At 51.4% G+C, this 15,174-nt stretch overlaps 1 protein-coding gene across 1 annotated transcript in view; it reads right to left on the bottom strand.

Annotated features, from left to right (window-relative positions):
* LOC120667781 (probable pre-mRNA-splicing factor ATP-dependent RNA helicase DEAH4) overlaps positions 1 to 15,174 on the bottom strand; it is a 71,825-nt gene that overhangs the window by 36,441 nt on the left and 20,210 nt on the right. Inside the window, 2 exon segments of the mRNA XM_039947783.1 lie at positions 9,170 to 9,245; positions 13,128 to 13,144. Of these exon segments, the coding sequence (XP_039803717.1) occupies positions 9,170 to 9,245; positions 13,128 to 13,144 (93 nt within the window).

Here is a 15,174-nt window from a genome sequence, read left to right as displayed (position 1 = left end):
CGGAATTAAAAATCCAACTTCAAGACCTTCTTGACAAGGGTTTTATATGTCCGAGTGCTTCACCATGGGGATGTCCAACTCTGTTTGTGAAGAAGAAAGACAACAGTTTGAGGCTATGTGTTGACTATCGACCACTCAATGCAGTCACTATTAAAAACAAGTATCCTCTTCCCCGCATTGATATCCTGTTTGATCAGTTAGCTGGAGCCAAGATTTTCTCTAAGATTGATCTTCGTTCTGGCTACCATCAAATAAAGATCAAACCTTGTGACATTCCAAAAACAGCTTTCTCAACCAGATATGGACTCTATGAGTATTTGGTTATGTCTTTTGGTCTTACCAATGCCCCGGCATATTTTATGTACCTGATGAATTCAGTCTTCATGTCGTAGCTTGATAAATTCGTTGTGGTGTTCATCGATGACATTTTGATCTACTCCAAGAATGAAGAAGATCATGCTCAGCATTTACGCATCGTTCTTCAGCGATTACGAGATCATCACCTTTACGCCAAATTCTCCAAATGTGAATTTTGGCTAGATATTGTGAAATTTTTAGGTCATACTATCTCCAGTGAAGATATATCAGTTGATCCAACTAAAGTGCAAGAAGTAATGGATTGGGAACCTCCTACTTCAGTTCATCAGATTCGTAGTTTTCTCGGTTTAGCTGGATACTATCATCAATTCATTCCTAATTTCTCCAGAATAGCCAAACCTATGACGGAGTTATTAAAGAAAGAAGTGAAATTTGTTTGGGATGATAAATGTGAAGAAGCCTTTCAAACTCTCAAAGCACGATTAACTACTACTATAGTGCTGGCTACACCAGACAGTACCAAACCTTTTGATGTCTATTGTGATGCTTCTGGTACGGGACTTGGTTGTGTACTTATGCAAGACAACCGGGTGATCGCGTATGCATCAAGAGCTCTTCGGAATCATGAGAAGAACTATCCAACACATGATCTAGAGTTAGCAGCTGTCATTCATGCTCTTAAGCTCTGGAGACATCATCTTATGGGAACTCATTGTAACATTTATACTGACCATAAGAGCCTCAAGTATATCTTCACCCAAGCTGATCTCAACATGAGACAGAGACGCTGGCTAGAATTGATAAAGGACTATGATCTAGAAGTGCACTATCATCCAGGAAAAGCTAATGTGGTTGCGGATGCACTCAGCCGCAAGTCACAATGCCATTGTCAATTTGTAGAGCCATTCAACGAAACTCTATGCCAGGAAATGATGAAACTAAATCTAGAAATGGTACCTCAAGGAAGTCTGAACCATATAGCTGTCGAGCCTACACTTCATGATAGCATCATCATGGCACAATTACATGATGAAGGTATCAAAATCATCAAGGAAAAGCTATCCCAAGGAGAAGCAAAGTACAAGTGTTTCCGAGTCGATCATAAAGGAGTTCTATGGTTTGAATTTCGTCTTGTTGTACCCAAGAATCACCAGCTTAGAAAACAAACCCTTGATGAGGCACATCTATCGAAGTTTTCTATTCATCCCGGTAGTACCAAGATGCACCAGGATCTTAAACAGAATTTCTAGTGGACTCGAATAAAAAGAGAGATCGCCAAATATGTTTCTGAGTGTGATGTCTGTCAAAGAGTTAATGCTAGCCACTTGAAAATAGTTGGTACTCTCCAACCTTTACCCATTCCATCCTGGAAATGGGAGGACATCAGTATGGATTTTATCGTTGGTTTACCCAACACTTCACAGAAACATGATTCTATTTGGGTAATCATTGATAGACTCACCAAGACCACTCATTTTATTCCTGTGAATACCACTTATTCTGCCAAGAGGTATGCAGAGATTTATCTCGACCAGATTGTCCGTCTGCATGGAGTTCCAAAGACGATCATTTCTGATTGTGGGGCGCAGTTCATTGCACGTTTCTGGGAGCAATTGCAAGAATCCCTTGGAACCAAATTGATTCGTAGTTCAGCCTATCATCCACAAACAGATGGGCAAACCGAACGAATCAATCAAATCCTTGAAGATATGTTGAGGGCATGTGCTATTCAATATGGCAAGAACTGGGATAAGTGCCTAGCATTGGCAGAGTTCTCATATAATAATAGTTACCAATCTAGCTTGCAAATGGCACCATTTGAAGCGTTATGCGGTCGAATGTGTCAAACTCTTTTGAGTTGGTCACAAGCCGGAGAACACAAATTTTTTGGGCCAGGTCTAGTCATTGAAGCAGAAGAGAAAGTCAAAGTTATCCAGACTAATCTTAAAGTAGCCCAATCAAGACAGAAAAATTATGCCGACAAAAGAAGAGACCCTTTACAGTTCAAGGTAGGGGATTTCGTATATATGCGAGTATCTCCTACTAAAGGGGTTCAATGTTTGGGCATAAAAGTGAAATTGGCACCCCGATATATCAGACCATTTGAAATCATTGAAACTTGTGGTCCGGTTGCTTACCGACTCCGTCTTCCTTCTCAGTTGGCCGCCATTCATGACGTTTTCCATATCTCTCAACTCAAGAAATGCATCAAAGTGCCAACTAAGACCATTAAATCACAAGATATCGAAATTGAACCCGATCTATCTTATGCTGCGTATCCAATCAGAGTTCTTGACACCAAAGAAAGAAGTACTAGAAGGGAGAAAGTTAGAATGTACAAAATTCAGTGGAATCACCATACTGAGGAAGAAGCCACTTGGGAGACTGAAATTTATCTCCAAAGAAATTTTCCCGACTTTCTTAGAACCAATCCAGGTACTAAATCTTTCCATCCTTATTCTTCTTATAATCTCGGGGCGAGATTCCTTTTAGGGTGGGAGGCTGTGACACTCTAGGTGTCTGCACAGTAGAATTGTATTTATTTTATGCATCATGTGCTTAATTTTCTTGAAAAAGGATCTTATTGTAAAAATAAAAGGGTAGTTGTGTAAATATGATTTATTGTAGGGTCCTTTCTATAGTTTAATTTGAATAGGGAGAGCTAATTTTGCTTTTGTGGAGGGTTTATGTGTAAAATTCAGTGTAATCATTACATGGCAGAAAATTTTGCTTTTTAGTTTGAAATTAAACCGAATTTGCAATGGAAAAGACAAAAGTCCATTAAATTCAAAATCCTTCCTATGTTTTCAAAATAACTCTTTAACCTTTGGTTAAATCAATTTTTGCACAACATAAAAGTTGTAGATCTTGAAAAGTTGAACAACTTTCATGTTGGCCACTTTTTCATTTGAGCCCTAGTTTAGAAGTTATTTTAGTTTTACAATGGGATCCCTGAACTTTTTGGAATTTGCAAAAAGACCCAGTAGTCTTCTTCCACCTCTCCCTCTCTGCTTCACCGCCGCCGGCGCTGAGCGGCACTGCTCGCCGCCGTGGGAGGCCGCAGGCCACCTCCTGCTTCGCCCACCGCCCCACGCGGCACCCCAGCGATCTCCTGGACCCACTCCACCTCGCGCTGGACCCCTCCTCCCCTCGCCACGACACCACGACGAGCTCCGCGGCCGCCACCTCGCCGTCGCCGTGGACAGCTCGATGCAGAGCCTCAGCTCCCCAACTCGCGCGCGCCTCAATACCAGGAGCAATCCCATTTCATTTTCCCCTCCTTGCCTTGCCCGCTCCCTGCCCAGAACCCCCAGAACATCGCCGCCGCCCGCCCGAACGCCGGCGAGCTCGAAGCCTTTAGTACTGCCCGAGTCTCGCGCAGCTCCCAGACTCCTCTGCACCCCCAATCCACCACCGCAGCACAGTCGCTGTCGAGCTCCACCGTTCTTCTCCGCCGCCGTCGCCCTGCTCGCAGTGGACCACCTCGCTCCGACCATCCCAGACCCATCCAAGCACACCATCAGGTGCGCCTTGACTTCCTCTTGCTCCCTAGTCTCTTTCCCCTCGCTGCCGGCGACGAGCCTCGCCGAGATTCGGCCGATCAACTCCTTCCCCTGCTCTGACTCTGGCTAGGGGCTTCCCTGCAAATACTTTTAGAATTCTAGGGGCCTGGATGCAAGTCTTCAGTTCTTTTCCTTTTGTTTTTAGGCTGAACTTTGAAAATACCTAGAAATTCGTAGAAAAATCAGAAAAATTAAAATTCAAATGTTTTGGAATCCTTGTTACAAGAACTATAAGGGTCCGTTTGGATGTAGATATTGAGGCCCTGGAATTGAATTGAGTACCAATACCAAATCTGACCAGCATTGGAAATGGACGAAATACCAAATCTATTGTTTGGATGTACAAGAATTCGCAATATGGAATCGAGGGACACCTCAAATACTAGTTCCTGTCTGGATGTACCGAGATGCGCAGGTGGAGGCGGCATCGGCCATGGCGTGCTCGGGCGCGGTCCTGGCACTTGCCCCGGGCCTGGCCCGGCCCCAGCGGCGACTGGCTCGGGAGCGATGCGGCCGTGGCCTCGGGCACAGACGGGTGCTCGCCGGCGGCCTCGAGGAAGAGAAGGGGCGGTCACCGCCGGCAGCAGGGAAGAAGAGAAGGGTGTGCACTGCTGGCCGCGGGGAAGAAGAAGCAGGGGCGCTCGTCGCCGGCCGTGGGGAAGGAGAGGAGGGGGTGCTCGCCGCCGGCCGCGAGGAAGAAGAAGAAGGGGCGCTCGTCACCGGCGCGGGGAAGGAGAGGAGGGGGTGCTCGCCGCCGGCCACGAGGAAGAAGAAGAAGGGGCGCTCGTCGCCGGCCGTGGGGAAGGAGAGGAGGGGGTGCTCGCCGCCAGCCACACGGAGAAAGAAGGGGTGCTCGTCGCCGGCCGCAGGGAGGAAAAGGGAGGGTATGTGCTCACGATTCTAACGAATATGGAGGTGTGGAGCTCGGTATCGAAGGTGGGCAAATTTAGTTATGGCCCAATACCATGGAAATTAGCTTCAATTCCATCTCTCAATGCCAAAGATATCCAAACACTGGAATTGGAAAAATTGGGTTCCAATTCCAAAGTCTAGTTCTGAATATCTACATCCAAACACAGAGTAAGTTTTGTTATATGCACATCTTCAGTTTTGGCCTGTATTTTAATCCAAGAAAAAGAAGTGAATAATTAGGCTTTAATTGTTCTACGAGTTCTACTCAGTAATTTCATGTGAGCTTTGGCTACCTTGTGTCTTGCAGTGTTACTAGTACCTGGTAAAAATTTGAAACCTTTTTGACATCATTAACTAGGCCAAAGTTTCAAGATTCCTAAATCTACTAGTTTTGCTAATTTTTTTGTGCTGGTAGAAATATGTAAGTTGTGAGTGTGAAACTTTTTCGATGCTTACATGTCACTACAACCTTACTGTTACCCAAGTTTGGGAAATTTTAGAGCTGTCTAACTATATCTTTAATTTAATGCTTGTTAAGTAGGCTTTAATTGTGATAAATAATTTCCTTGCTTAGAAAATTCTGAGAATTTTTGTGTAACTCTACTTTTGTTGTGTATTCATGTGTGTAAAACTTAGGACCCAGAAACCTTATAGAATTTTCTGTACTAATTAGTTTTACCATATGTGGTTTAATTTTGCCAATATTATTACTTCTGTTTTATGCCTAGATAAATTCTGAAAATTTATAGGATGTTCATAAGCATATGAAGCATATTCTAAGAAATTATGAGCTTCATAGGTGTAGTAGTTTGTTATGTAGAAATTCATCTTTGTTTAAACTTAATCTGTTTTGAGTATTTTTCATGTAATCATGCCTTACTGTTTTTAGCTAAGCTTTTTATTGCAAGCTGCTGATTAGATGTATTACCTTGCATAAATTTTGTAGCTGCAGAATCTGTGCTTAGCTTATGTTTTAAAATAGTCAAAGTCTTTCATGTTTTTCTTTTCGCTTTTAAAAACTGCCACCCAATTCTTTTAATGAAGTAAAGTTAAGATTAGAACTACTCTATAAACGATTGCCCATATGCTAAGTTTTGTTTCTAGTTGTTAGACTACAACTTTATCGTGAAATGTATGTGTTTGAAATATCGTTTCTTTCATCACATATAGATACGACTGTTTTATCGGACGGGACGTACGAGCTGATCCCGGATTCCGAAGAAGTTGATCAAGAAGCCCAAGTGAATGACGCCATACTGACTGAAGACCCGGACCAAAGTTTGGAAGAGCCCAAGACTGTTTTAGCTAGCGACTACCGAGAAGGCAAGCCCCGGACATAACCCAGTATTTCAAATTATTACAATTTATCGTTATTACTTACTTGTGCATTTACAGTTCTTAGGATTTGAATTGAAACCCTAGATGCATGATCCTAGAAACCTATGTACTGAACACTAGACCTGAGTTCGAACAATTGCTAAGCTTATAGGACCGGTAAAAGTCGAGTGATTGCCTGTCCCTCGCGAGCTCTATAGGAATTGCTTGTTTACTTTCTGCTCTCAATATAAGGACGACGGACGGGATCGTGTTCGATATCATGACCTTGGGTGAGACCCCGTCTGTGTTGATAAATTCTGCTAAGGTCGCGGTGTGTGGTAGCGGTGGTTAAGTTTTTGAACGTACTAGCCACATGCCGTAAATATGGTACGCGGTAAGCCTAGTAGCCGATCGGACCAGGGAGTGGATATACCTTTCACTCTCTCTTAGAGATAGGTTTTATTTATATTTATGTTGCGCAACACCACAGTTGCAGGAAGGAAGTTGGTGCCCTATAATCGGGGAGAGTGACCCTATCCACAAGCTGGAATGAAAGGTCAACGGTTGTTTGGGAATGACCCGATGGTGTTCCAAACGTGTGTGTTAGGTCTGCCTGGCCAGGTCAACAAATTCGATTCGAATCGTCCGCTCCTCACGGTTTGGGACTGCTTGACCCTATCCACAAGCCCTACTCTTGATGTTTGACTAAAGTTCTACCATGGTTGAGTAGAGTTAGTTGCTTACATAGAATGGATAATCAACTAGAATATTGAAAGCTAAAATGTGAAATTAAGGACCTACTCTTTATTGCTTTTCAGCAAAAGAAAAACCAGAGCCTACAAAACCCGGCATAGTCTAGCTAGGTGGACTAAGTATATCCGTTGACGGTTAAGTCTTGCTGAGTATTAGAATACTCAGCCTTGCTATTGAAACCTTTTTCAGGTATGAGTTTTGAGGACCAGATCGCTAGTCTGACTTGGCCCTGCTCTTTGCCCCCTGGCTGGTCCGTAGAGTGGGATCCGTCTTCGACCGGCAATGACCCCGACGAGTGATACCTTGCTTGGGCTAGCTTGGTGTCCTTTTGCGACGTGTTGTAGCCGTCATGTTTTCTTTCCGCTGCTTTAAACTCCGAACTTAAACTTATGTCTTGTATAATGATTTACTAAGTTTGGATCTATAATAATGTTTTAAACTTATTGTAATAACTGTTATACCTGTGTTGTAAAATTATGGTTGTAATATCTCTGGACTCGCCATTGTGCGAGGAATGCTTGTTCGATCCAAGAACCAGTGGTTGTATCGGGACGTTACCCGACAGACCAATAATTGTTCCGTTTGAAGTGCGTTTGAGCCGGTGTTGCCTTAAGGGTGATGGCCAGCGCACTTGAGCCGGGATAATTCAGGTGGTTTTATCACAGTGGCGGCGGCGGCGGCGGGATCGACGGCCGGTGGCTGCAGCAGAGGCTGAGGGCGACCGGATCAGCCTGTAGGGCGGCGTCGTCGAGATCGGCGCCCGCACCGGCAATTGATGCGACCCCTGCGCCGGCGGCGGCCCCTGCGGCAGCACTGGGGGTGGCAGCGGCCCCTGCGCCGGCAGGGGCCCTGCGGTGTGGCCCAGTGACCATGGTGGCGGCGTAGGGCCACGCACCCTGCCAGGCCGGGCCAGCGGCGGCGGCAGGGGCGCGCTAGCCCTGGGCGGCCGGAGCAGAGCCAGCCGGCGCAGTCTCGAGCAGGGCACGGGCGGCTGCGGGCCGGATCTACTACCAAGCAGCAGCGGCGGCCCAGGCAGAGGAGGGGCTGGGCGCAGGGGAGATGGCGGCACCAGCAGAGGAAGCAGGGTGGAGGGGAGGGAAGGAGGAGGAGGGGGGAGGCGCTAGCAGCCGGGGGCCAGCCATGGCTGCCGGCGGCGGCGGCTGGGAGGGGAGGGGAGGGAGGAGAAGAGAAAACCCTAACCCTAGGCTAATGATACTATGATGGAGAGAATAATGGCTTGTATTCCTCCAAACCCTTGAAGGGTGAGATATATAGATCCTATACATGGGCCTCTATATATGGGCTCACATGTACACCAACATGCGGACCAAGGGGGAGCGATATCCTTGCGCGGGTGCTCCAACGAGAACTAAGGGAGAGTGCCAACTCTACGACACCTAGAGAAAAATCTGGGTTCTAAACCTCTCTTTACTTTCCACAATTTCAATTTCTAGAATTGCTACGCTGGTATAGCGTTAGAACTATGTTGCAAATCTTTGGAACAACTAGAATAATCACACTTTCTAAGGTTTAGGAACATAGGGTGATTAGGCTTATATGTAGGTTTTAATTTCCGGATGAAAAAATTGTAGAAGCCTAACTCACCCCTCTTATGCATCTTGATCCTTTCACATCCGGTATGTCGTTTAGGACAAGAAAATTAGTTAAATAATGAACTGATTTGCTTCTCCTAAACAACGCATACTTAAGAACAAAGGTAGTATTCTACTTGATGCTTGAAACAATAAAACAGAACCTCCTTGCATAGTACATCAGAAATGAAAAACAATCATGTGTCAAGAATTCAAGGTATGTTAACGTTGTCATGTATAAACACCAACTAATATATGCCTACATACTATCCAGGTTGTAAAGAATTTCAAGGGACAATACCAGAGGCATACTGAAATACAGAGAATGGAAAGAATTTCAAGGGACAATACCAGAGGCATACTGAAAAACAGAGAATGGATACAGTGAAGCTCATTACAAGCATATCTGAAACTCAAGATGACAGCATTATATTATAATGACATGTGGCTTGATTCTTCAAAGTTAAGGAATATTATATTAGATTTGCCAATGTTTCAGGTTAAAAGCTGTTAAAAAACTAATCTGCAAATAAAAAGCTCAAGAAGGCTCTCACTTTCAATAGAAGCAGACAGATTCGACAGAATCTTCAGAGTTAAGGAATATTATATTAGATTTGCCAACGTTTCAGGTTAAAATATGTTAAAAAACTAATCTGCAAATAAATAGCTCAAGAAGGCTTTGAATTTCAATAGAAGCAGACAGATTCAAGATACCTGCCATAATGCGTCCAACATCTGTTATTTGCCCATTTTCATCAATTGCATCAATGAGGTATAATTGCCTCAGCATCTTCTAAGGACTCACCTGCAGACCATTCTTGAATTAAAAAAACTATGCGGAAGCCACAGATTATAATTCCCACACTACTCCCTTTTGGCCACGGATATCTTTCTAAGAATAGTTTTGAACATTTGTACTATGGGCATAAGGCGCACAGACCAAGCAGCCAGCCTGACCCACAGGTGGCAGCTACCACACCACCTATCTGTTGCCACCACCGGAGGGTGCTGCTGGCATTCTGCAGCCTCCCTTCCCCTCCAAGTGGGGGCCGCCAACACGTTATGAATATTAAAGAATAAGAGATAGATTTGCTAGGAAAGCTTCAATCATATTAGGCAGGGTGGATCATATCTATAAGATAAATCTTTTAGCAGTACCCTTATGTGTTGGTGTATATTGAGCCCATGTGTATAGAGGTCCATCTAGAGGCCTATGTATAGGAATTATATATACCCACCCTTCTAGGGTTGGAGGAATACAAGCAATTATTCTCTCCATCATGGTATCATTAGCCTAGAGTTCCTCTCTCTCCTCTCTCCACCCTCCAGCCCGCCGCCGCCGCCGGCCGCCATGGCCGGCCGCCGGCCGCCAGCCCCTCCTCCTCCCCTCTCCTCCTTCCCCTCCCTCTCTTCCCTTCCTTCCCCTCTCTCTGCTCCGGTGCCATGGCCTTCCGCTCGGCCTACCAGGCCCACCGCCTCTCTGGTTCTGCTCGATCCCGAGCAGGACGGGGCCGCCGCCGCCGGCAGGGGCCTGGGGGCCGCCGGATCCGCCGCCCACGGGGCCGCCAACCCTGGATCCGCCGCCGCCTGGCGCCTGCCGCGTGCGCCATACGCTGCCGCGGCCCTGGCGGCCCTTGCGCCCCTCCCTGATCGCGCTGCTACCGATGCCGCTGGGGCAGGGGCCGCGGCCGCGGGAGCTGGGGCAGAGGCCGCGGCCACGGATGCGGAGGGTCCAGCACAGCTGTCTGGGACGCCCGCGCCGGCGCCTGATGCTGCAGCTGCCGCCGCGCAGGCCGCCGTCGCCCACCGCGCCGCCGTCGATCCGGCCGTCCTGCGGGCCGCGGCACAGCTGCTACAGGCTGCAGGCGCCGATCCGGTCACCCTGCAGGTCGCGCTACCGCTGCTGCAGGATCCCGCCACCACCGCTGCGGCCCATCGCACCGCTGTCGCCGGGGGCAAGCGGCCCGCCACGGACGTCGCGCCTGATGCCGCGTAGACCGGGCTCGGGATGTCGCCCGCAGATGCGCCGCTCTCCGGCGCTGCCATCCGAGGGCAACATGCCGACGCCGCTCTCTCCGCGGCCCTCCTCGCCGCCAAGTCGGAGGCTTCGACGGCCCAGGAGCGGGTCCGCGTGGCTGCCCTCGCCAGGGAGCACGAGCGCGCCGTGGCCGACGCCTCCGCTCTGCGGGTCGCCAAGGCGGAGCACTTCCTCCACGTCTCCTCCAGACAGCTGCCCGTCGACCCCGAGCCCGGCGACTCTTCCTCCCGCCAGGCCCCGCCCGCTGGATCTGGAGCCCTGCACGACTCGACCGACCCCATGGTCGCCTAGCTCCACCTCCAGGCCGCCGGCGTCAAGAACATCAGGGCCCTGGTTACCGTCCTCCTCGACCCGACGTCCTCCTCCTATGGACGCTGGCGGGACTAGGTTCTACTCGCCCTCCGCCGCTACGCCCTCGACGACCACGTCTTCCTCGACACACTGACCGAGGCACGGGATGCGGAGTGGCTGCGCCTCGACAGCGTCGCCATGTCCTGGATCTTCGGGACCATCTCCCTGGATCTTCAGGACCTCGTCAGGACCCACGGCAGCACCGCGCGTCATGCCTGGGTGGCGCTCGAGGGGCAGTTCCTCGGCAACGCCGAGTACCACGCCCTCCAGCTCGACGCCACCTTCCGCACCTTCCAGCAGGGGGACCTCTCCGTTGGTGAGTTCTGCCAGAGGATGAAGGGCATGGCCGATGCTCTTCACGACCTCGGGTGTCCCGTCTCCGATCGGGTGTTGGTGCTCAATGTCCTATGGGGCTTGAGCAGCACCTACGACCACCTGAAGAGTTGGATCGCCTGCCAGAGGCCCTTCGCCAACTTCCTACAGGTCCGGGACGACCTCGCCCTCGAGGAGATCACCAGGGGTCTCGCGCCCGGATCGTCCTCGCCCACCGCCACCGCGCTCGTCGCTGCTCCTCTGGCCTCCTCCGCCGCTCCTGCCACCTCGCTCCTTGGTGCTGCTCTAGCCGGGGCAGACCGGAGGTGGGGGGCCGTGGACGTCGCTGGCGGGGGGGTGGGGTGGTGGTGGTACTGGTGGCCCTGCTCCTGGGAGTATCGGTATCGGTGGGGGCGTCGAGGCACGCTGGCTCCAGCTCCGGCTCCCGCTCCTACCCCTGCCCCTGGAGATACGCCCTGGCCATCCTTCAGCAACCCATGGTCAGGGCGCATCTCGATGTGGCTGTTCCAAGGTCCGGGAGGGGGCCTCATCCTCAGCTCCAGCCGGCGGCCATGTTCACTGGTGCTGCTCCCCTCTTCGCGCCATCCTGGACCCCGCCCGCTCAGCCCAGCCAACAGCCGACCTGGCCTGGGGGGTGGGACCAGGCCGCTCTGGTGCAGTCCTTTAGCACCATGGGACTGACACCGCCGGTCAGCACCGAGTGGATCGCCGACTCGTGTGCCTCGTTCCACACCACTCCTGATGCCAGTATCCTCTCTTCTGTCCGACCCCCACACCCCTCTTGTCCTTCTTCTATCATGGTTGGTGATGGGTCTTGCCTTCCTATCACTGCCGTGGGTTCTGCTCCTCGTTTTCCTAATGTCCTTGTTGCTCCTCAAATGGTTCACAACCTTCTTTCTATTCGCCAGTTTACTGTTGTTCTATCGAATTTGACTCCTCTAGTCTTACTGTGAAGGATTCGGCTTCCCGGCGTCCGCTCCTCCGATGTGACAGCCCGGGGCCCCTTTACACTCTTCGGCTTTCTGCTTCCGCTACCTCCCCTTCGGCTTCTTCGTCTACTGCTTTTGCCGTGACGCCTTTCTCCACCACCTGGCACCACCGGCTTGGTCACCCCGGCCTCGACGTTTTGGCTCAGCTTAGCCGTAGTACCAATGTTCCATGTACTAGGGCTCCTACTGAGCACCTCTGTCATGCGTGCCAGTTATGTCGTCATGTTAGACTTCTGTTTTCTTCATCATCGCATGATGCGCATGCTTTTGATCTGATTCACTGTGACCTGTGGACATCTCCTGTACTCAGCATGTCTGGCTATAAATATTATCTGGTCATTGTTGATGATTTTTCTCATTACTCTTGGACTTTCCCTTTGCGCGCCAAGTCTGAGACCTTCCCCACCCTCCTCCACTTCTTTGCCTAGGTGTCCACTCAGTTCGGCCTCACCGTTAAGGCCGTCCAGTGTGACAACGGGCGGGAGTTCGATAACTCCACCTCCCGGTCCTTCTTCCTGTCTCGGGGTGTTCAGATGCGTATGTCTTGTCCATATACATCTCCTCAGAAAGGCAAGGCTAAGCGGATGATTCGCACAACGAACGACGTCGTGCGCACCCTTCTGATCCAGGCTTCTCTGCCCCGCACTTCTGGGCTGAGAGCCTCCACACCGCCACCTACCTGCTCAACCGCCTTCCGTCCACTGCATCTCCAGCTCCCACTCCATGCTACGCTCTCTTCGGTACCCCTCCTCGCTACGACCACCTTCGGGTCTTCAGGTGTGCGTGTTATCCTAACACCTCCGCCACCGCTTCTCACAAGCTGGCGCCCCCGCTCGACTCGTTGTCTGTTCCTCGGGTACTCCCCTGACCACAAGGGGTACCGATGCTTTGACCTCACCTCTCGCCGTGTTCTGATCTCCCGACACGTCGTCTTTGACGAGTCGGTTTTCCCCTACTCCACCTCCTCCACACCTTCTCCTGACCCCGAGCTGGAGTCTCTGTTTCCGACTGACCCGGTGGTTCAGCCATGGTTACCTGTCTGTCCTTTTCCTACAGGTTTTCCCGACACACCGGCACCGCTTCCGGTGATCCCTGCTGCGCCGAGCGCGCCCAAGGTGCCCGCGGTCGCGCCACGCACAGCCCCCGGACCTATGGTCGTGCCGCGCGCAGACCCGGTGTCTCCCGCTACGCCACGCGCGGCCCCGGTGCCTTCCCCTGCACCTGCGCGGTACGCTCAGCCGGTGCAGGTGTACCGGCGTCGCTCGGCGCCGCAGTGGTACGATGAGCCGGTGCAAGTGTACTGGCGTCATTCGGCGTCGACACTGACGCCGCCTCCTGCTCCGGAGGCTCCTGCGACGCCGACACCGGGGCCGTCGCCGCCTCCTCCGGCTCCCTCTCGAGCTGAGCCGGAGGTGTACCACCCGCCAGTCATCCATCAGGATCCTCGGCATATCCATCCCATGGTTACTCTGCGGATGGCGTCTCAGGCCGCGACTCTCTCCGCCACCGAGGGAGAGCCGCGGGTCTATCCGGTACCCTCCTCTGTCCTTGACGTCTTGGTGGATCCTCACTGGCGTCGCGCGATGGAAGAGGAGAATGCGGCTCTTCTTGCCAACCAGACGTGGGACCTCGTGCCGCGTCCGTCTGGTTGCAATGTGGTGACTGGCAAGTGGATCTGGACGCACAAGCGTCGGGTTGATGGTACACTGGAGTGCTACAAGGCTCGCTGGGTTCTCCAGGGGTTCACTCAGCGGCCTGGTGTGGACTATGATGAGACCTTCAGCCTAGTCGTGAAGCCTGCTACGGTGCACACGATCCTCTCGCTTGCGCTCTCGCGCTCTTGGCCTGTGCACCAGCTGGACGTGAAGAATGTGTTTTTTCACGGCACTCTGTTAGATACTGTCTACTGCTCTCAGCCAGCGGGATTTGTGGACTCGACTCGTCCGGATATGGTCTGCTGGCTCAACAAGTCTATCTATGGACTGAAGCAGCCTCCTCGGGTTTGGTACTCTCGGTTCGCCACGTTCTTGCTGAAATTGGGGTTCACCGAGGCCAATTCTGACACGTCTCTCTTCGACTACCGCCGTGGGGATGAGGCTGCATATCTGCTGCTCTATGTCGATGACATTGTGCTCACAGCCTCCAGTCAGCTGTTGCTTCAGAGTGTCATCTCCTCTCTGCAGCAGGAGTTTGCTATGAAGGATCTTGGTCAGCTCCACCACTTCTTGGGCATCACTGTTGAGCCTCGCCCGTCTGGTCTTCTCCTTCACTAGCGGCAGTACGCACTTGATATCCTGGAGTGGGCCAGGATGACTGATTGCAAGCCCTGCTCCACTCCTGTCGACACTCAGGCGAAGCTGTCTGCTGATCTGGGTGATCTGGTGGCTGATCCTACTGCCTACCGGAGTCTGGCCGGCGCGTTGCAGTACCTCACCTTCACCAGGCCGGACCTCACCTACGCTGTCCAGCAGGTCTGTCTCCATATGCATGATCCCCGGGAGTCACACCTTGCTGCGCTGAAGCGTCTCCTCCGCTACGTCCGTGGCACAATGGACCTCGGCCTGGTGCTTCACCGCTCGTCCTCTGCTGAGCTGGTGGTCTACACCGACGTTGACTGGGCTGGCTGCCCGGACACTCGTCGCTCCACCTCCGTCTACACCGTCTTCCTGGGCGGCAACCTGGTCTCCTGGTCGTCCAAGCGGCAGCCAGTTGTCTCCCGCTCCGGTGCTGAGGCGGAGTACCGGACTGTCGCTAACGGCGTGGCGGAGGCGTCCTGGTTACGACAGCTCTTGGCGGAGCTCGACAGCCCGCACGCGAAGAGCACGCTCGTCTACTGCGGCAACGTCAGCGCCGTGTATCTCTCCACCAACCCCGTCCAGCATCAGCGGATGAAGCATGTGGAGATCGACCTACACTTTGTGCGCGACAGAGTCGCCATCGGCGATGTTCGGGTACTCGATGTCCCGACTACCTCCCAGTTTGCTGACATCTTCACCAAGGGACTACCC

Source organism: Panicum virgatum, chromosome 3N, assembly GCF_016808335.1.
Source record: "Panicum virgatum strain AP13 chromosome 3N, P.virgatum_v5, whole genome shotgun sequence".
Classification (NCBI taxonomy): domain Eukaryota; kingdom Viridiplantae; phylum Streptophyta; class Magnoliopsida; order Poales; family Poaceae; genus Panicum; species Panicum virgatum.
The sequence above is the reverse complement of the archived record's forward strand: the minus strand, read 5'-3'. Positions and strand labels throughout refer to the sequence as shown.